Source organism: Lissotriton helveticus, chromosome 6 (assembly GCF_964261635.1).
Source record: "Lissotriton helveticus chromosome 6, aLisHel1.1, whole genome shotgun sequence".
In the NCBI taxonomy this organism is placed as follows: Eukaryota; Metazoa; Chordata; class Amphibia; order Caudata; family Salamandridae; genus Lissotriton; species Lissotriton helveticus.
Window position 1 is genome coordinate 1,200,473,114 of NC_136067.1, and position 21,435 is coordinate 1,200,494,548.

At 43.3% G+C, this 21,435-nt stretch overlaps 1 protein-coding gene across 7 annotated transcripts in view; it reads left to right on the plus strand.

Moving 5' to 3' along the window:
• Window positions 1–21,435, plus strand: part of LAMA2 (laminin subunit alpha 2) — a 3,430,794-nt gene that overhangs the window by 3,125,675 nt on the left and 283,684 nt on the right. For all 7 annotated transcript variants that reach the window (XM_078648920.1, XM_078648921.1, XM_078648915.1 and 4 more), the window contains one exon: window positions 17,637–17,799. In XM_078648920.1, coding sequence (XP_078505046.1) covers window positions 17,637–17,799 — 163 coding nt within the window. The remainder of the gene's footprint in view (window positions 1–17,636; window positions 17,800–21,435) is intronic.

The following is a 21,435-nucleotide window of genomic DNA, read 5'->3' on the forward strand; positions in this document are numbered from 1 at the left end:
ATATTGTTAAAAAATATTGTTAGCAAGAATGTTGTCTTCATTTACTTACACAGGAATGACAACAATATTGTGACACTAATTTTGTGGCAGGGCAGATCAGCAAAAACAAGGTAACAATATTGTTTTTTTAATAGGTTTAAAATAACTATACATGCAGATTGCAAACCTTAAAAAACATAATAATTTCAGAACCCTTTATTTACTCCTCCAACGCAATCTTATCAAACAGTAAGATAAGTGTAAGATTTTCTTTTTTTTCTAACTTTATGTATGCTTAAATCAGGAATACATTATAGGTAATCCTTCCCAATATATCACAGTTGGCAGCAACGTGTTAAAACGTGTATTATTATCACATTCAACAGTTTAAGCAATGTATTTTACACACAACACCAACTGACACAATTGATCTACAACATTGAGAGGTCAGAGTACCTTGTTGATCCATACTGTATGCAGCAAGGATCATGACGGGTGCTGTGGCCTAGCCAGCATTCAACTTAAGGGGCCAACATAGCTGCTAGGGAGTTCGGAACAAGGTACGTCCACTGCGACAGAGGCATGCTAACAGAGATACGTCTTGAATGGGTCCCAGATATTTTGGGGGCGGTTTGTCGGTGGCATAGGTCCTAAAAGGAGGTAAGTTGTGCCTGGCAGTGTGAGCCATTGGCCAGCCACGCTTTTACTGTCAGCGCTGGCCTACGGCCCCAGTGTATCGCCACCCTGCACTTGGCCAGCAGCAGTAACATCACGACAAGGCAGCGGTATGTGTCCAGGTCCCCCCTAACATATCCAAGTAAACATATCCAGGGGTCTGGTAAAAAGGAGTCTCCCATGATGGCACTGACAGTCTCACACATAGTTCTCCAGTAATCCGCCACCCTCGGACAAGTCCAGACCAGATGCATGAATGTAGCCTCCTCACGTCGCCAGCCAATCCTATCCTATGTAGGTGTACAGGGGTACGATAAATTCTATGTAGATATTTAAAATGTATCAGTCGCAGCCTATAGTTAGGAGAAAAGTGTTCTGTTTGACTGCAGCAGTAAAGCCATTGCTCTGCAGGTATTTCCAGGCCTAAGTCTAGTTCCCAGGCCTGGCTTGCCCTCAAGCTTTCCAGATGGGAAGCAGTCAGTGTCAGGGAGTAGAGCTGGGTAATGAGTTTGCGTCGCTATATGGTTGTGTGGATATGTTCTAATGCCGTGGAGATTAGGGGGGGGCGGAAAACACGCTGTGCGCACTCCGACAGGTCACCCTGATTTGACAATATAATAATGCGTCTAGTAGTGTGACCTCGCGCTAGGCATTCCTGGTGAAAGGGAGGGGAAACTGGCCATCTGGGTATTAATCTGCAAACGTTTTAACACCCAGTGCACCAGCACGTCTCGCTATGCTGCTATCTTGCAGTGTGGAGAAAGAGGGATGCAGTTGAAATGGTGTGGGGTACAGCCAGAAAGCCAGAAATGTAGAAAGCTCACTTGGGTGCAGACGGTGTACAGCTTTAGGTCCAGGGCACCATGTCCTCTGCATGCCGGAGGCAGCGTGAGAATTTCATATGATACGCTAGGCTGTCAGTCTGCCCACACTAGTGTAAACATGTTGGAGCGCAATCACTTGAAGAACTGTGCTGAGAGGAGAAGCGGAACATTATATACTATAAAAATTTCAGGAGGACCACCATTTTCACAATCGCTATGCGCCCAGCAAGGGATTGCAGTAATTTGTTCCATATCTTGATACGCGCCTCGAGCCAATCCACAGCACATCCATAATTCACCCTCCACAACTCCTTCGGGCCCCTACTCAGCCATTTGCCCAGATATATAGTCAACTCAGATGCCCATTTTAGTGGATACTCCATCTTGTATGGGTGCACGGCCTCAGTGAGTGGGAAGAGTATTGATTTACTCCAGTTAACCTGAATGCCAGAGTAACCCATAATTGGATCACTTCCTTCGTCATAGGGTCTAGGTTCTTGTGTGGCTCATGAACATACAGGGTGATATCATCGGCGTACGTAGACCCCACAAGTCCTTGGGTGGTGAAGCTGATACCCTCTTCAACTGGTGAAAGCGCAACCTAGCCACCAGCGGCTCCATCGCATCCACAAACAAGAGCAGGGAGAGGGGCATCCCTGCCAAGTACCACGTGTGATTTCGATGAGTTCTGAAATACGGCCATTTAGTTTAATGCGCACAGAGGGAAGAGTATGTAGTTTCTAGATTTTCTTTTATAATGCTTGAGCTGAAACTCAGGCATCTGAGAAGGGGGAAAAGGAACAACCATTCAAGGGAGTCAAATTCCTTTGTGGCATCAAAAAGAGCCGCTACTGCTGGCAGGGTTGGGATGAATGTGATGCATAATGGAGAATATAGTACAGAGATTGTGCGGCGTGGCCCTCCCCAGTATGAACCCGGAGTGATCAGGTCACATAATTAAAGCCATGAGAGACAATGGACGGTTCGCTAGAATCTTCTCGTATATTTTGTTATCTATCTTTAATAACGACAGGGGGCAATAGGTATCACAGAACTCAGGGGTGTTTGTCTGGTTTGTGTATAGTTATAATGATTGCCTCATGGAGAGTTGGGGGGAGGAGGCCCATCGACAGTGAGTCTTGGTACATCTCGATAGGATGCAGGATGAGTATAGTGAGGTATTTCTTCTAAAAGGCAGGAGTAAGCCCATCCGAACTGTGAGCTTTCTTCCCAGGGAGGCTGGCAATAACTTTTGCGATTTCTTCCGGCATCATTGGGGCATCAATGTATTCCCTGAGTAAAGCTAATCAAAAAAGGAAAACATGATGTAGGTAATTTCGCCGGGGATGTAACCAGTTGACGATTGTTGTCTAGGAATTTGGACACATATGTCAAGGCGTGTGGCCTGTGCAGCAGTCCTGCCAGCGTCCAACTGGGGCCGACCCCTTCCCCATATTCTCATGCCTGCATTTACCTCCCTATCCGCCTCAACAGTGTTAGACGTTCCTTTGATTATATCTACTATTCCTTCACCACTTTAAACAACATTATAGAATGTGGTGGACTCTGGAGGAGTTAGATTTACTCTTCCCACTCCAATCTAATATGGAAAGATTTGGACCATCGAAATGTTAGATTTTGTATTCCCACTCCAATCTATTCAGCAGTAGGACAATTGTTAAACTCAGGAAGTGAAAGTGTTTAATGTTGGAGGGTGTTAGACCTAGCATCCTTTGGTGTGGTTTCCCTTGTCTTTTTGCTTCTGGCCTCCTTTATTTGGTTGTGTGCTGGACTTTGATTTTGCTGGTGTTTGGACTCTGGACACTTTACCACTTCTGACCAGTGCTAAAGTGCATGTGCTCTGTGTCTAAAACGTAATAGCATTTGGTTTCTCTGTGATTGACATATTTGATTTCTTATTAAGTCCCTAATACTGTGCACTACGTGTGCCCAGGGCCTGTAAACCATATCCTACTAGTGTGCGAGTAGCATTGATTGTGCCACCCACATGGGTAGCCCTCTAAACGTGTCTCAGGCCTGCACAGCAAATCCTGTCTGCGCGGTTTTTAAATGCCATGGCGAGCTGAAAGTGCATCTACTTGCCAGGCCCAAATCTTCCCTTTTTCTACATGTAAGGCACCCTTAGGTAGGCCCTAGGTAGCTCCAGGGACCTGGTGGTGTGCATTTAAAAGGTTGGATATATGCTGTTGTGTTTTACAGGTCCTAGTAGTGAAAAGTTGCTAAATTAGTTTTTCACTACTGCATGTCCTATCTCTACCATAGGTTAACATTGAAGCTGCCCTGTAGCATTTTACACGGGTGTCTTACAATTGCGATCTGATGTAAAATTGGAGTTTGGTGTCTCTGGACTCACAATTTAAAAACACATCTTTTAGTAAAGTTGTCTTTTAGATTGCAGGTCTGAAAATGCCATTTTAAAAAAATTGCCATTTTCTTACTATCATTTGGTGCCTCTACCTGTCCCTAGAATACATGTCTGGGTTGTATGACAGCTGGGCTTTGCTAATTCACTCGAGACCGTCATAAACAAAGGGAGCTGAGGTGTGTCCTGTATAAATAAACAAAAAGGTTTGCAGTTCCTAATGCAGACAGACAGCTCAGTGTTAGCCTGGAGAGTCAGCAGAGAGAGTGACTCTCCCAGGTGGGTGTCATGCTTCATCATTGGGCATGCTCCTCATCGGGCCGGTGCTGCAATTCCCGACGGGCACTCAAGAGGGGGCTCTTTACCAGAGATTTTTTTCCTTTTGCCTTATATAAAGCCTGGGGTTGGGGGCTACACGTGTAGATTGGTGTGATGTAGGTGTTAGTGGGATAGTGCAGGTTTAAAATAGGTAAAGCAGTCCTCTAAAAAAGTCTTAATGAGCGAGTCCACCTTCCTAGATAAAAAATGTGGTTGCTATCATCAGAAATGTTGATCTATGATAGCTGGTTGGTCAATATGTTTCATGCCTAGATCAGTCATTGAGATCTAATGGCAATTCGTCAGGACCTATAGATCCTAATCTACACAATACAGTGGTTGGAATCTTATGTGAGGCTGTATGAAAAAGATGGCAAACCACAGGGAATCTGTCTAAATTATAGTAGATACCTTCAGGAATTACGCTAAAAAACGACCTGCAAGGTGAATAAATCAATCGCACAGTAAGTATCTACATGACAATTATTTCATGAGGCTTGCATAACACTGCAAACCATGCCACTCATAAAGTGATTGCACACAAAGGGGCAGATTTATGAAGGCCTTGCGCCGCCGGTGCGTTATTTTTAACATGGGAAACAGTGACGCACCGGCGGCGCAAGGCCTTCATAAATCTGCCCCAAAGTGAGGTGTAAACCAACACAAACATGGAATATAAACATGATAGACAGCATCCATAAAATAAGGTAAATGATGTCAAACACTGTGCTTCCTGGATTAACTCACCCAATCAAGATAGCGGTTTGACTCCTATGAGCTAGCGCAGAGCTACACGCGGAGAATGTGTTCTGTAAAACAAAAATGTTTGGAGTCTTACGATCGGGTACCAGTTTAAAATATGCAAATAGCGCCCACAGCCAGGTGTGGCTGTGAACTCCCAATCATACTCAGTATGTCTGAGGCCACATTCAGCAGTAACACCTATCTGGGCTAACCTCCCTCGCAAGTGTGGAATCTAGCCTCTGGTCATCTATAAATATCCCTGAACCGGTCCACAATGAGTATCAGGTGCTAGGTCGTGAGAGCAGGTGGTCTGAGAAATTAATACCCCTCTGTAGTGTGTCCAGGGCCTGGGCCAGGAAGGGCAGGGTATTGTTACATACAAAGACCTTTCTTTGAAATCTCCCTACTTCAATGGCCAAAATAGGTATAAGTACTGGACCTCTGACACTATAACAATAGAAACACTTCTGGACTGAGCACATTCTGCCAGGAAGAAGAGTTGCTGGACTGCCTGGAGGGACAGCCAGTTTGCTGCATGCTTGCTTTACTGTGTTGGCCTGTTGTCTGCGGCGTCTTGCTTGGGAGTGAGAGGACTGGACTTTGCTCTCTGCATTCAGCTCTCTAAAGTTTCTCCAAGGACTTGAGTTGAGCTTGCCTCCTCTTGGAAGTCTCAGGGCCTTCAAAGACTTCACTTCAACCTGCTACCAGCACCTGGGCTCCTCTACTGTGAGTCCTGACCTGCCAAGTGGTGCCAAACCCAGTCCTGGTCCATTGGAGTTGATTCTGGTGCTGCAACCAAGAAACCGACACATCAACCCCAAGTGTCACTTCAGTAGTGGCAAAGCCGGAGGTCCTGCTCCCTGTATGCACAACACAACAACTGCAACTTACAACAAAAGCCCCAACGGTGCGGCAGAGCCTCCGAAATACCACCGCTGTGTGAGTCTCGGGCACCGCTTCACCAAAGTCTGTGACACACCATTCTGACTCCGAAGTAGCGCCTGCGGTCTGGTGTTTCGACACTGACACCGTAAAATTGAGGCACTGCGCTGTGACATCGATGCATCATCCACACCGTGTTGACTTCAGGACTCGAGGTCTCACCCCTGCATCTGATGCATCACCTTCCCTGCGTCCCACATCATTCCCAGGTGTTAGCTCATCAATGACCCTGCACTGCCTCCAGGAACCGATGCATCACTTTACTACAGTGACGCCTCGCCTCCTTTGCGCAATGCATCGTATTCGAGCGCCAATTAACCTGCATAGCAGTAAGGAACCAAAGCATCTCCTGCCTACGTGACAACCGTTACAACACATGGATTACATTGCATGCTTTTAGCCCGCATGCCATTAAAAGAAAAATGGCTTGCTGTAGGGGGTAAAATGTGGTGGATTTAACTCCAACACCTTCCCTACTGTCGTACAGACTGGAGTTGGAATAGTAAATTAACTATTTCAAACTCCAGTGCACCCCCGACAGCATGTCAGGGTAAAAAATTGCATTGTAATGGCATGTGGGGTAAAGCATGCTTTGTAACATCATACAACCCTTCATGACACCTCACCTCCACTGCTCATTACACCATCTTTGACTATGTGACACATCCAAGGCACTGTACTGAGGTCCATGCGACTCCTGTCGCCAACCCACGCTCCATCACGTTCAGACTGAACTTGCGGATTTGTCTTGTTCACGCACAACCAGTTGGAGCTGTTGCTTTTCAAATGCTGTATCTGCATTTAACATTAAAGGATTTATATCTTGACTTGTGAATGTTGGATTTTGTCGTTCTACTCTTTTTTTACTCAGATAAATATTGGCTATTTTTCTAAACTGGTATGGAGTACTTTTATGGTGTTTTTCTGTGTTACTGTATCTGTACAAATACTTTAAACATTACCTTTTTAGTTTAGTCTGACTGCTCTGTGCCAAGCTATCTGAGGGTGAGCACAGGTAAACTTAGTATGTACTACACTGACCCTGACCAGAGTGTGGGGTACCTAATTGGACGAGGTGCAAACCACTACCAATTAGAGGCAACATTACTAACAGAGGTTACATTTACTATTCTCACTCGACTCTAACCAATAGTAGTGAAAGTGTTGGACGCTGGAGGGGTTAGATGTACTATTTCCACACACATCTATGCAGCAGTAGGAGAAGTGTTCTACTCTGGAAGGGGTTGGATGTACTATTCTAACTTCACTTTAAGCAACAGTAGGAAAAGTGCTGGTTTCTGGAAAGTTTACATTTACCATTCCCACTCCATTCTAAACAACAGTACAGAAAGTGTTGGACTCCAGAGTGGTTAGATTTATTCTTCCCACTCTAATCTATACAACAGTTAAGGAAAGTGTTGGACTACAGAGAGGTTAGAGTTACTATTCTCACTCCAGTCTAAGAAACTTTTTTTTAAATGTCAGAGAAGGCAAAGTTCAGTGGGGCAAGGCAGCCGGTGGTGTCTGACGAAAAGCTGCTGAACAGGATTTGCGCTGCAGAGAGGATTGTACTGGGAGCTACTGCAAAATAGGTTTGCTGGCAATGCACCTCGGGTTGATAAATATGCAGGTAGATCCCGGTCTCCTCTTGGTTCTTAGTTTTTGGATTTTGGCTGGATGGGCACCTTTACCACCATATTCAGGGATCTATGACTGGTAAGCACCACTTGGGGGCTCAGACCTCACTTCAAGTTCAGTAAAGGTGCACTTTTAATGTTGTTGGAGCTTTTTGTGTTCCTGTAGCTATGCACAGGAACATAACCCATTGAGTCCTTTTGGTGGTCCTGAGTTGAAGCAGAAAAGCAGACTTCAAGCAGAAGGGAAGTCCTATAATGGCACAGGGCAGGATTCAGGCACCAGAGCAGTCCTCTTAGAGCAGGAGGGCAGTCAGCTGGGAGTCCTCCACAGGTCCAGATGTGAGCTGAAGAGTGAGTCTGAGCATCCTAATTTTATACCTGGTGCCAGCTTTGAGGTGGAAGAGACTTCTACAGTGTTCCCCCTGCAGATGGTCCAGGAATGTCCTGCCTCCCAGCCCAGGCTCTGAAGAGTCTGGGGTCACAAAAGGCTAGTGTGAAGTTCTTTGGGTGTATGCTGAGGCTGCTTGTTTGAAATGTAAGTAGGACTGTGCACAGCTCCACCCCTCGCATCATGTCAAGATGGCTTATCCTTCCAACACCTAGTCCCCCTTTGTGTTACCATCCCGGAGGAATGCACAAATGCAATCTTCCCCCTACACCTACTGATGTTAACCAGAATACAGGCTGCAGGCACCAAATAGTTAGGACAAGGAAGTTCCAATTTTTTAAAAGTGTCTTTTTTAGAATTGTGACTTAAAATCTGACTTTACCTTAAAAGAGGATTTCAAATTACAATTCCTTAGACACCAAACATGATATTTCTACCTCTTCCCTAACAAATCTTAACACTTATTAAATGTACTAAGGTAACCCAATGTTATCCTTTGGGATGTGCAGGCCTCACACTAGTTAAAAATGAATTTGTGAGTTTTTCACTTTCAGGACATGTAACACTTAAAAAGTACATTACCAACTTTTTAAACACAATGCACCCTGCCCTATGGGCTGTTTAGGGCCCACCTTAGAGTTGAATAATATATATTATAAAGGGAGTTTTGGGGTTGACAAAAGGTTTTTTTTCCAACAAGATGAGTATGCAGTTCCTACGGGGGCAGGGTTAATAAGTTGGCAAAGTGTCAGACAATGTATTCTGAATGTAGGCAGGAAAAGGGGACTTCCTCCTTTCGGAATAAGTGCCCTCACACTCACAGCCAGCTAGGTGTCATGCTCCATCATAGGGCGTGTTCCTCGTCAGGTCGGTGCTGCAATACCTGGCGGGCACTCTATGAAGGGCTCTTTGGCTGAGATCTTTTATTTTCTGCCATATGGGTGCAGTGAGTGTGAGGGGCCTTAAAAAAGTGTGTAGATGTGTGTGAAGTGGGTCACTAGACTATGTGTTGTTTAAAACAGAAAATATAAGACCACTCAAAACTATTTTAATGAACCTGGCTCTTATCCTGATTAAAAAGAATGTAATGCATCCCTGTCTCTATGTTACAGGATATTGCGCATTAACTGGTGGTCAAAATGTGTCTTGCCCTCGTGTCAAGGTAGACAGCAATTCTTTAGGACCAAATCTAACAGTGTGATCTACTCTACCTGTGGTTGTCTATGTGGGTAAAACAGACAAACCACAAACAGCACCCTACGTGTGGTACCTGTAAAATGGACCAGCCAACCCTATTCGGGTAGCTGGCTCCCATCATCGACTCCCGTCGTGAAAAGACACTCGGAAAGGAAGTGTACTGCGTGCACCGCAAATCGTCTGTGGACCTACCCCAAACACTGCTGGGACACACAAAAGGTTTATTATGCTAGGTCAAATTGGCTAATTACAACTGCATACACAGGCTCGAATGGCAGGGCTAAGACATGTTTTAAGGACTACGTACGTAGGTTGTAGAATGGTTGTAGAATAAGTTCTGCAGGCCCTCTAGTAGAATTTAATTTGCCAGCCCTGTGTATATCGCAAATAACTTTACTAGTGGCCTATAATTAAATTAAAAATGCCAATCAGGTGTAAGCTAATTTTACTATGTTACACTTTAGAATTGGTTAGCAGTGCACAATGTGCTGATGCCACCAAAAATAAATTCAGCAAAACAGGAGGGGAGAAGGCAAAAAGTTTGAGGGAAGAACAAGGATGACAAGTGTAACAAACAGGAGGGACAGTGAAAGACTCCGGAGGGGGGTACATTTACTATTCCCACTCCAATCTACAAAACAGTAGGGAAAGTGTTGATCTCCAGAAGGTTTACATTTACTATTCATACTCCAGTGTTATGAACAGTGCAGAAAATATAGGATTTTGGAAAGACTTAAAATACAATTCCACCTCCTAATCAATTCGTACAACATGTATAAATATTTAAAGTGTTTAAAAATTAGGTTCATATTATAAATTCAAATCACATATTATAGACTTTTAAAATAATTAATAAATACATAATACAAAGAATGAAATCAATTAAAATTAAAATGTACCTTCTTCCTAACAAAAATAATAAAAACAGGACACACCACTAAAATTACTTTCATATTAAATATAACTAAATTATTTGTAAAATATTTCACAATTTTCATAAAATACACACAATAAAAGTAAAATAACTTAACACTAACGTATTACATTATATAACTAATGTACACAACATTTAGTACATTAACAAAAAAAAAAAGAATTACAATTAATCAATTAAATATTATTAACAATTAATTTACCAAATACTAACTTAGAGACCTCTATCTCACATGCCCTGGATGTAATTAATCATTCCTAAAACAAAGGTCAATGTGAAATCTGTAGCCTCCCCGTGGTTTACAATCGCCCTAAAAACAGATAAGCAAGCAAGTCGAGTAGCTGAACGTAATTGGCGTAAAACAAAAACAGAAGAGGACAGAGCAAAATATAAATGATTGCATTCATGCAACATAAAACACATCAAAACGGCTAAGAAAATGTATTTAACCTCGCGTATAAACAATTCGGCCAATTCCAGCAAAGAGTTATATAAAATATTAAAATAATTTACTTCCCCTCGAGCCGAACAGTCCTCCTTTAGCCCCACTCAAGACTGGGTACAGTCTATGTCTGAGTTCTTTGATAATAAAATCAAAGTAATCTATTCCTCCTTCCCTAACACTGACCAAGACCATCCTCAACAAAATAATATTCTGACATTACCTCTCCCCTTGGCCGATTCCAATGACATTCTCGGTCTGACAGAATTCGATCCGATAACAGTCACCGAAACCTTGGAGGGTTTAAGCAAAATAAAATCCGGCTCCCCTATGGACCCTTTTCCTCCACGCCGCTGCACTAAAATCACGCCATTATTGGCCAATTCCCTGACTGTTATCTTTAACACCTCACTTGAGCAGGCCATTGTGCCATCCAAGTGGAAACAAGCACAAGTAAAGCCGATCTTAAAGAAAATCTCTGATGATCCTATGTTGCCAGCCCATTACCGGCCCATTTCTTTACTACCCTTTTTTGGGAAAGTGTTGGAGCATCTAGTCAATAAACAGCTCGCTGCTTTTACACAGTTGCATGGAGTCTTGGATCCCTCCCAATCCGGTTTCCGTGCTGGACACAGCACGGAGACTGCGGTCATTGAGATTGTGGATAACATCAGGCTCGTGGTGGATAAATGCGAATCAGCCATCCTTATCCTCTTGGACCTATCCGCTGCATTTGATACCATCTCCCACAACATTTTGAAACATCGTTTGTGGGAGATAGGTATCAGAGGAAGGGCCCTTGGCTGGATTGAAAACTATCTGACGGACCACCGTCCAAATCGACACTTTGGTCTCTAGTAGCCGCCCTGTAACAGTGGGGGTACCCCAGGTGTCTATCCTAAGCCCCCTGCTGTTTAACCTGTACTTAACCCCACTGGCAAAAATCATTAACTCATACGGCTTTGAAACCGTGTCGTACGCCGACGACACCCAGCTGCTAATCACATGCGGTACAGATCACGCTGACACCCGTTCCCGTTTTAAGAAATGCATGATTGAGATAAGCAGCTGGATGTGTAAAAACAAACTCCAACTGAAAGTAAACAAAACCGAAATCATCTTGTTTGGCAAAGCAGAGAAATGCTGAACACAAGAGTGTTGGCCATCGGAACTGGGAGTATGTCCCTCCCCTAAATCTGCAGTACGGAATTTGGGCATCATAATGGACTGTGCCTTGTCCATTAAGAATCACATTACCAAAGTGACGAGTACCTGCTATGGAATCCTGCGTAGCCTCAGGAAGATCTTCAGGTGGCTCCCTATAGAAACTAGGAAACCCCTGGTACAGGGCTTGATCGTTAGCCATCTTGATTATGGCAATGCCCTGTACGCTGCACTCAATGAGGATCTGCTGGCAAAACTGCAGACCCTCCAGAATGCAGCGGCCAGATTAGTCCTCGATCTGCCTCCTAGAACAGCCTCCGCCCCGTGTTTGAGAAAGCTCCATTGGCTCCCCATCCGTCAGAGAAGTCACTTTAAGATCTTGAGCATAACACATAATACTCTGTACAATAATGGGCCCAAATACCTTAAAAAAAACTTAATTGGTATTTCCCTAAAAGACCTTTAAGATCCAGCAGCAAATCATTCCTGATTCAACCTCGTGCCCGGACTTCTAGATACGGTCAGCGTTCCTTCTCCTATCTGGCCCCTCTGTTATGGAACAAGCTGCCTCCCCATCTTCTATCCATCACTGAACACAAATTTTTCCGCAAAACCCTAAAAACCTGGCTTTTTCCCAAATAGTTCTCACCCCACTTTCTAGCATTACATGTGATCAATCGTTTTTGTGCTGTAAGCGCCTTGAGACCTTACGGTGATAAGTTGCGCTATACAAGAACTTTTGACATGACAAGAACTTTTTTGACATGACTATAATATCAGTACCTTTCCACCCTATTCCCTTGAAGATCAACATCCTACTACTAAAATATACATTACTAACAGAAATATAAACAATTACATAAACTGTAACACTTAAAAAAACTGTAAATGAATAGAACAAATAGAAAATACAACTTACATAATCTTCAATTACATCATTAACAATTCAAAATGAATTAGCATATGCTAAAGTAATTTGTTCTTGAATTAACTTCCCACCCTATGCCCCACAGAACTAGTGACCCACCGCCAAAATAACAAGCATTTACAATCCAACGGTCTCGCCTTTGCCAAAGTTAGAGCTATTGGCATTGTAAATGACAACATTTTTTATTTATGTGTTGGCTTTGAAAACAGATAAATAAATGGCATTGTCATTTACAATGTCAATAGCTTAATCTCTCGCAAATGCGAGACCTATTGCATTTGCACCCACATACACACAGAGCCACACACACAGAGAGCCACACACACACACACACAGAGAGCCACACACACACACAGAGAGCCACACACACACAGAGAGCCACACACACACACAGAGCCCCCACACACACAGAGCCCCCACACACACAGAGCCCCACACACACACAGAGCGCCCCCACACACACACAGCCCCACACACACACACAGCCCCACACACACACACAGAGCCACACACACACAGTGAGAGCCACACACACACACACACACACACACACAGAGCCACACACACACAGAGAGCCACACACACACACAGAGCCACACACAGAGACACACACACACACAGAGCCACACACACACACAGAGAGCCGCCACATACACACACACACACACACACACACACACACAGAGCCTCACACACACACAGAGCCCCCCACACACACAGAGCCACACACACACACACAGAGCCGCACACACACACACACAAACAGAGAGCCACACACACACACACAGAGCCACATATACACACACAGAGAGCCACACACACACACACACACACACAGACACACAGACACACTCACACACAGACACACACGCACACACACAGAGCCCCCCACACACAGAGAGCCCCACACACACAGAGAGACACCCACACACACACAGAGCCACACACAGGGAACAGAGGCCAGAAAAAACTATCACAACGAGGGAACAGGGGGGGCAGAAAAGCATGCACAACGAGGGAACAGGGGGGGCAGAAAAGCAAGCACAACGAGGGAACAGGGGGCAGAAAAGCAAGCACAATGAGGGAACAGAGGGCAGAAAAGCAAGCACAACGAGGGAACAGGGGGGCAGAAAAGCAAGCACAACAAGGGAACAGGGGGGCAGAAAAGCAAGCACAACGAGGGAACGGGGGGGGCAGAAAAGCAAGCACAATGAGGGTACAGGGGTCAGAAAAGCAAGCACAACAAGGGAACAGGGGGGGCAGAAAAGCAAGCACAACGAGGGAACAGGGGGGGCAGAAAAGCAAGCACAATGAGGGAACAGGGGGCAGAAAAGCAAGCACAATGAGGGGACGGGGGCAGAAAAGCAAGCACAACGAGGGAACAGGGGGGCAGAAAAGCAAGCACAATGGGAGAACGGGGGAGGCAGAAAAGCAAGCACAACGAGGGAACGGGGGGCCGTTATTAGGCAAAATTCCACCCCTGGGGTTAGTGCTTCATGCGGAAGCAAGCCTCCTCCTAGCTGTTGATCCTTGGCGCCAATAGCGCACGCAGGAGCCGCGTGCTGGCCAGTTTAGCCCGAGGGTATGTGAACACATCTAAATATATTGTACATTTAAAAACAAAACCAACAATTAAAAATATATCAATTTACAAAAGTATTTAGCAATTAAATAATTAATAAATAAGTAGAATAATAATAAGCATTAATACAAAATGTTTCATAATTTGAAAAACATCTCCCTTGTGCTATATTGCATTACATTACATAGTGGCTGGCATTCCAAAAGTGAAGCAATTGCATTGCAATGCATTGACCCATAGACTGTGATGTAATGCAAGATTTACTGAAATCAGTAAACCTGGGATTGCGCTAAAATGGTACATCACACTCGCCATGGCATAACAAGAAGAAATATGTTTATTTTCCCTCCTTATTTCCTCTTTCTGTGCATGATGCATTCTGCGTCACCCGTTGAAACAGAATATTACCTCTTAGGAATGTTTTTGTGCAGGACGGTAGCCCTTCCTGCACAAAAACAACCTTACCTGTAAAGTGTGCACCCTGCAACATGTTGCAAGGGTTCCTGTGTTGGCATTAGACAGCCTTAGTGTGCCTGCTTAGGAAGGGAGCTGAAGAGCGCCATATCTTACTAGATGTGATGCTGCTCAGCTCTCTCACAGTCACATAAAGAAGTGCAAAAACTTTGCCTGCTGCTCTCTTTTATGTGAACTTTTAGAAAAGATGCCCCTGAGTCTTCAGGTTCGAAAATGTCATAAGATTGGAGCTGGGGACCTTATCTACGAAGAAAGCGTTAGGTGAAACCAGTCATATTTTACTCACTGACTTTTACTGAATGCATTCCTATTTTGCAAACAGACCTCTTATTAACAAATCAGTTCACAAAATACAGAATCATAGTGGGTGGCAATTCGACTTACCTGAGGTAGGTCACAACTCTTGACCAAATACGATTGGCTACAATCAAAGATATGGTGGCCTGCTGGGGTCAGCATTCCACAGTGTCTGTGATTGAATAAAGCAAACTACTTTTAAATGCAGTTCATATTCCTAAAAGGATAACGAGAGGCATTTAGAAAAAGAAAATGAAAAGGTTTATAAACTTTTTTAGATTAGTGGTCAATGGCAGCACTGCCTACTCTAAAAAAAATACTTTTTCACCATTCACAAAGAGGAAGGGCTCCTTTGGGGACCCCTTCCTCTTGCGAATGAGTTACCACCTTCTTTGAGGTGGTGGTAAATTAAAAATTTTTTGCGTATGGATTTTAGTCGAAAAACATTAATAAATACCTTAAGGAATCTATATATGGTAGGAAATCCCTTAAAAATCCCTTTCAAATAGCGATCCGTAATGTTCCTAAACCCATTTAACGATTCCTAAAACCTTTGGGTTTAGTTCATAAAAAAAGTGTTTTATCAGTCACAACCCTTCAGGTTTACCTAGTCTGAGGGATGGCAACAATTTAAAACTTTGTACATAAGACCCTAGATGTTTTTTCTCCCCAACGGCCCTGTCATGGAGTAGTAATGTCAACAGATCCACACGCCCATTCTACCATTTGGACACATTTTGGAACCGTACAGTGTTTGATAGATGTAGTGAGTCCATTTCTAAGTCATTCTTTTGAGGTTAAAGTTCTGCTCAACACACATCAATTCCAATATGGTGGATTTACAAAATGTTTCCAAAACTGCACATTCTAGAAGCAAACAGTAGTCTAACCATTTTTTCATTTGTTTTCTCTCTGTTTCCTCTCCAAGTCTTTAGCAGGGTAGCTCGTGCTTCTTTGGTAACAGCAACACACAAATGTGAAAGTGCACTTGATTTCTGAATGGTAGTACATGTTCACACTTTGCTTAGTGGGCATAAAATCCGACTTACATGTTTCCAGACATTTTTTGCAATTCATTGAAAAATAAAAGCAAGCAGTGGAATTGTGTAAAGGCAGAAAAAAAAGAACGTATTCTGGTTGTTTGATTTGTCAAAATGAATAGTTATCGTCCTACTCACGCAGAGAAAAATAAGGGATTTATGATGCACCAAGGACTTCCTATATTCTCACTCATCTGATAATGGATGGACATGCGCAGCGAACACTCGGCCACTCTGAAAGCCCTTGGATGATTCTGAGCATGGGTTCTTGTCCATTCTGGTGTCTGGTTTAGCCGTGCATCAAAAAGAAATTCAGTTAAACCAGGTCTGCTGGCTCCTCAGTGCCTTGTCCTACAAGTTCCCCTCACTCTAAAAAATGAGTGTTGATAAATCCCCCTGCTACACCTGTTCCTACCTATATGCCTATGGATTTACATTTGATGGTGCACAAGATGTGTATGGTGCACAAGATGTGTAATTATACATATGCAGATGCACAGAGTGTAATATGCAATTTATTAGTTCAAGTCAAAAAGTCTTTATTGCGATTCTTCATCATAAAAGACATTCTAAAACAGTAATTCATGATCCATACACATAAATAATCATTTTATACAAAATTCTATCTAAAAGCCAGGCTACGCTGGCGCTTAAATATTTAAAACAAGCTAAAATAGAATTAAATATACATAGGCAATAGACTTAGACATAGTGAAAAGCAATCATTTTAAAAAGAAATTCAGTATGAGCCGGATCCTTCCATTTGTGCCCCACTGATTCCCTCAGTCCGGTAACCATAATGTACATCAACCTAAGAACCAAGCCCCAACTTTTTTGTCCGGAGGACCAATGCCCAGCTCAGAAATTTTGCAATGCTAATTACAACTACTTTAGAGGTATCATACCTCAGTATTCTACTTGCAACCTGTGCCGAGCTTGTACACATGAGCCTACACAGAGGTTTTAACCAAACACGCCTAGGTTAGTTAATATGCAATTTATTACTATTATTGAGTGTGGGAGTGACCACGACTCAGGAGATGTGAAGTCTTGAGTGAGTCATGTTACCCCTCCCCTCCCACAACAATAGTGATTAATAGCATCCTACATTCTGGGCATTGGAATAAATGGTTTAGGTCATGGCATTGTTTCATGTGTATTCGCTTTAAAATAGTTACATAATCAAAACCAAGATGCAAGGGGTTAAATGTGTGCCGTCTGATAAACTCATATAGATGAAGAGGCCTTGTGACCAATAGGGGAATTGTCTCCATGTGTAAAGTAACTGCAATATGTAATGCATGAGTCAGTAAACCATTTTCCCCCCAAGTCCAGTTAACTCGACTGTGGTATTAAACTGCAATTTTACCTTTGTACTGTATGAATAGAAGTCTGAATGTGTATTGATTAGTACAGGTGTTCCAAAAAAACAGTTAATGAGCGACCCAATATATTCACTGCCCTAGTATAAACGTTTATTCTAGCAGTGCTTTTACGAACCACAAACAAAAATGGAAAGATTCACATGTGTTAATATATAATAGATGCCTCCTGAAGTTTATTATTATTATTTTTTTGCATGAGTGTCATAGTCAAAGACTGAAGCTTAGACTCAGACGTGACGTCATATTTTAGTTCTTGCTCAATTATGCTACATAAATGTTTTATGCAATCTCCTGTTTTTGCAGCCCACAGGTCGCAGACAGCGAGGGCACAGTTCAGTTTGATGGAGAGGGCTATGCCTTGGTCAGTCGTCCAATACGCTGGAACCCCAACATTTCCACCATCATGTTTAAGTTTAAGACGTTTTCCTCGAGTTCCTTGTTGATGTATCTTGCCACACATGATCTGGTATGTTCTGCTGAGAATCTTTGCTGTGTATTTATGATTTTATATGGTTTCATTAATTTGCCTTACCTACAAATGGACTACTTTCATCAGGCCCACAAAGGTGTATGATTCAAAAGCTACCAAAATTAGCACAATACTAATAAAACGAGGAATGTTCTGTAATTTCTCACAGGTTTTATTAAACACCCACCAGACAGCCCATGTCAGCAGCCAGTCCCTACTGCTCAAACCTCCTACTGAGGTCAATGCGTTCCGATGCTGACATAGTTAACATTCTTAAAAAGAAACAACTAATTAAAAGGGGAAGTTACAACACATCTTCCCTTTATAGACCAAAGGAAAAGAGGAAGAAATAAGGAAGAGGAAAAGCATAAATGCAAATTGAAAAGACAAACAGAGCGCTGAAGAATGAGACAAACACTCGAAAAATAATTAAGGCATAGGTAAGAATTCTACTTAAGGACCTAATCCTGGAGGCGAGGAGGTGACCTTCTGAGTCTAACAGGGCGCCCAGGGGGATCAGCTTGAGTCTCACAATTCTGGAAATGGCCAGCACCACTCTGGGGGTGTCCAGGACCACTCTGGGGGGGATGTATGATGGTACGACGCGTACCGTTACAACGTGTCCCTTTACCACGCAGTTTAACAACGCAAATCGTTACAACGACTTGCGTTGGGGGGCACTGATAGTGAATAGTTTAATTTACTATTCCAACACCAGTCCCCGTGGATAGTGGGGAAGGTGTTGGATAGTAAATTAAACTATCCCCTATCCTAGAGCGCCCTCCAGCGAAAGTCGTTGTAACGACTTTCGATGTTAAAGCTGCGTTGTAACGCAACCGCGTTGTAGCGGTTGCGTTGTAAAGGATGTTTCCCCTCTGGGGGTGTGCAGGGAAGTTACAACAAATACCATAAAGAGTATGATATTATATGCAGGCCACAGGGGAACTCCAGGATCGTGATAGTATGTTGTGTTACACAAAAGAAGTTTATAGCCAAGTTTTCGCAGAGTAGTGAGCTGCTCTAAGAGGAGAATGATGGCCTTCCTGCCTTTGATGTGGACCCAGATGGCTTATGTCCAGCTGTTCAGTTACTGACACTCTCCTCACACAGAGGGGCAGGTAGAAGAGCTCTCATCAGTGGCGGCTGCACAGGATCCAAAGCAGTGGGGCCAGGGGGGGTGGGTGAGGGGGGGGGGTTTGGGTACAGACAAGATAAAAAATAAAATAGAGAACTTACCTTCCACATTGCTCCTCTCGCCGATCCGGTCCCGACCTGAACACTGCGCAGGCTCCCATATGGCAATTCTTGACACTTCTCTCATGCTAATGAGAGCAGCGCAGGGATTGGTCTCAGCGTCTTGGTTTGGCACTCAGACTGTGCCTGAGAGTCTGTGGCTTTTCTCTACCATGCTGTAAAATACAGCCCAGTGGAGAAATGCTAACAGTGCATTACAGTTTGGCCAGCCGAACACAGCCGGCCAAACAGTCATGCGCACTTAGTAGTGCCCATCACCTGGCCTGCCCACTGCTGTGGTGTAATGCATGGCCCTACCCTATGACATGCCGCTAGCAGCCGCAGGTAAGAAGAAAAATAAAATGATAATAACATTAGTTAAGTATCATTTTATTTTTCAAGTGTTTACCTCTGCTACCACCTAGTGGCGCGACACTCCTCTACAATAACGGAGGAGCCTCACATGGCTCTCATCTCGCTACAACCTAACCAATGCCCTTCCTCTCATGATACACTTGGTAGCCTACGACCAGGATGACTTAAAGAAAAATTGCACATTCCCACAGACTGGGTCATATTGTGAAAAATGAAATATTTTAGAAGCCAAGCGATAGATGCTCATTGGTTTTAGTCACAATCAAATGGAAAATATCACTGCCTTACACCCTAAACACCCACCCTTAACGTTGATCAGGAAAGTCCCTAGAAGGCAGTGCAGTTGACTTTTGCACATAACATGAGGAAGGAAAGTGTCTTTCAGATATTTATGAACCAAGCCATTCATAAATAGCCTTATTGGCAAGGGTGCAAATTCTACACTGCCTATGATTTGATCTGAAAATTGTATGCATTGCTTCCTTCATAGTGAAGCAACGTGTTCCTGAAAAAGTTGTGCCTGTTCGCAAGGTATTGACAAACCTTTGTGTCTGAACTGGGGTGGCGAGGTGAGCTAAAGAACAATGATGGATTCAACCCAGATCTGTGACTGGGGGTGAGTGTCAGAAAAGTTTAATCTCCTTGTGTTTGCTTTGTTCGCCCTAAGTTGGCAGGGTATGCCCAGGCGTGGGTCCCTTGCTCACTTATCACTGGATTCAAGCTAGCCTGGCTGATGAAGGGTGTTACCCAGAAACCGGTCACAGGATGCTTGTTTCCGGTTCAGGGAAGACCTGGCTTGGCAGTTCCGGCTGGACTGTTCCCATGAGGCACAGGGTCAAGAACGATTTGCATATAGCTGGGTCTGAACTGAGGTGGCGAAGAGAGCTAAAGAATGGTGATGGATTCAACCCAGACCTGTGACTGGGGGCGAGTGTCTGAAAAGTTTCAGCGCTCTGTCAATTATCTCCTTGTGTAAGTCATTTCTAGTTCCAAAGTTATGTCTATCTAAAAAAAAAAAAGACACAAAATTAAATATATTTACATTTTGATTAGGTAAATCTTTCCAAACTGGGTAATGGCTCACAATCAGTTCATGAAAACCTGAAAAGCCTTCAATGAAATACAAAAAAATAAGCATCTGTAGAATGGATAAAATTGCCTACATTTGATTGGCGTCTTATTAAACAACAGTGATCAATGATACAGCACAAGTAAGATGGCACCACTAAAATACATGGTGAGCAGACAGCACACCATGACCCTAAAATAACCTTTTACGTCAGGGTTCTTGTTTGCCGTAATGGTCTACATTGATCATTTCTACAGAGGTGTTTATCAAGGTCATGAAAGTATTACGTGTCAAAGTCATGCATTGAGCACCACAAAAGCAAGAGTTGTGGTGGAGTTTTTCTATGTTTTTAGGTGAGAATGCAAAGCATTTTGGAAACTTTACTATTCTTTTGAAATGTAGGATATGTGATCTGTATGAAGAGCATGAAGTAAAACATGGATCTTTAATCAAATTCAAGGTAATTTTTTTATTATAGTTATACATGACACTGCATTTCCATCATTGGAAGCCAATGCTGGTTCAAGCGTTGCCTTCAAGAGCACATTAGGTCAGTGTTCACAATAGCTAGATCTCCAATAATTCTGGATTATTTCTAGCAAAAAAGCATTTCCACGTATTATCATCACTTACTTCACCTTGGTGGCTAGAGCATCCTTTATATATTGAACATCCTTGAGAAGCAGAGCTCTTTAAGATGTGCTCTAGAGCACACACATGGTTGGGCTACATAAAACTAAATTGTTCGCCAATTTCAGTTCATGTGCTAGGGAGTTGTTCAGCGGCAGCTTCTGCGCTAAGGCAGAGGAGCGCTGCCCCACTGATTTGCAGCTTTGCAAAAAAGGAAAAATAAAATGGTAATACCACAATGTTATTAATATCGTATTTTTCAGTATGAGCCAGGTTAGGGCGGGATGGGGTTGGGCTGTCAGAGCAGGGGAAGGAGGAAATATATG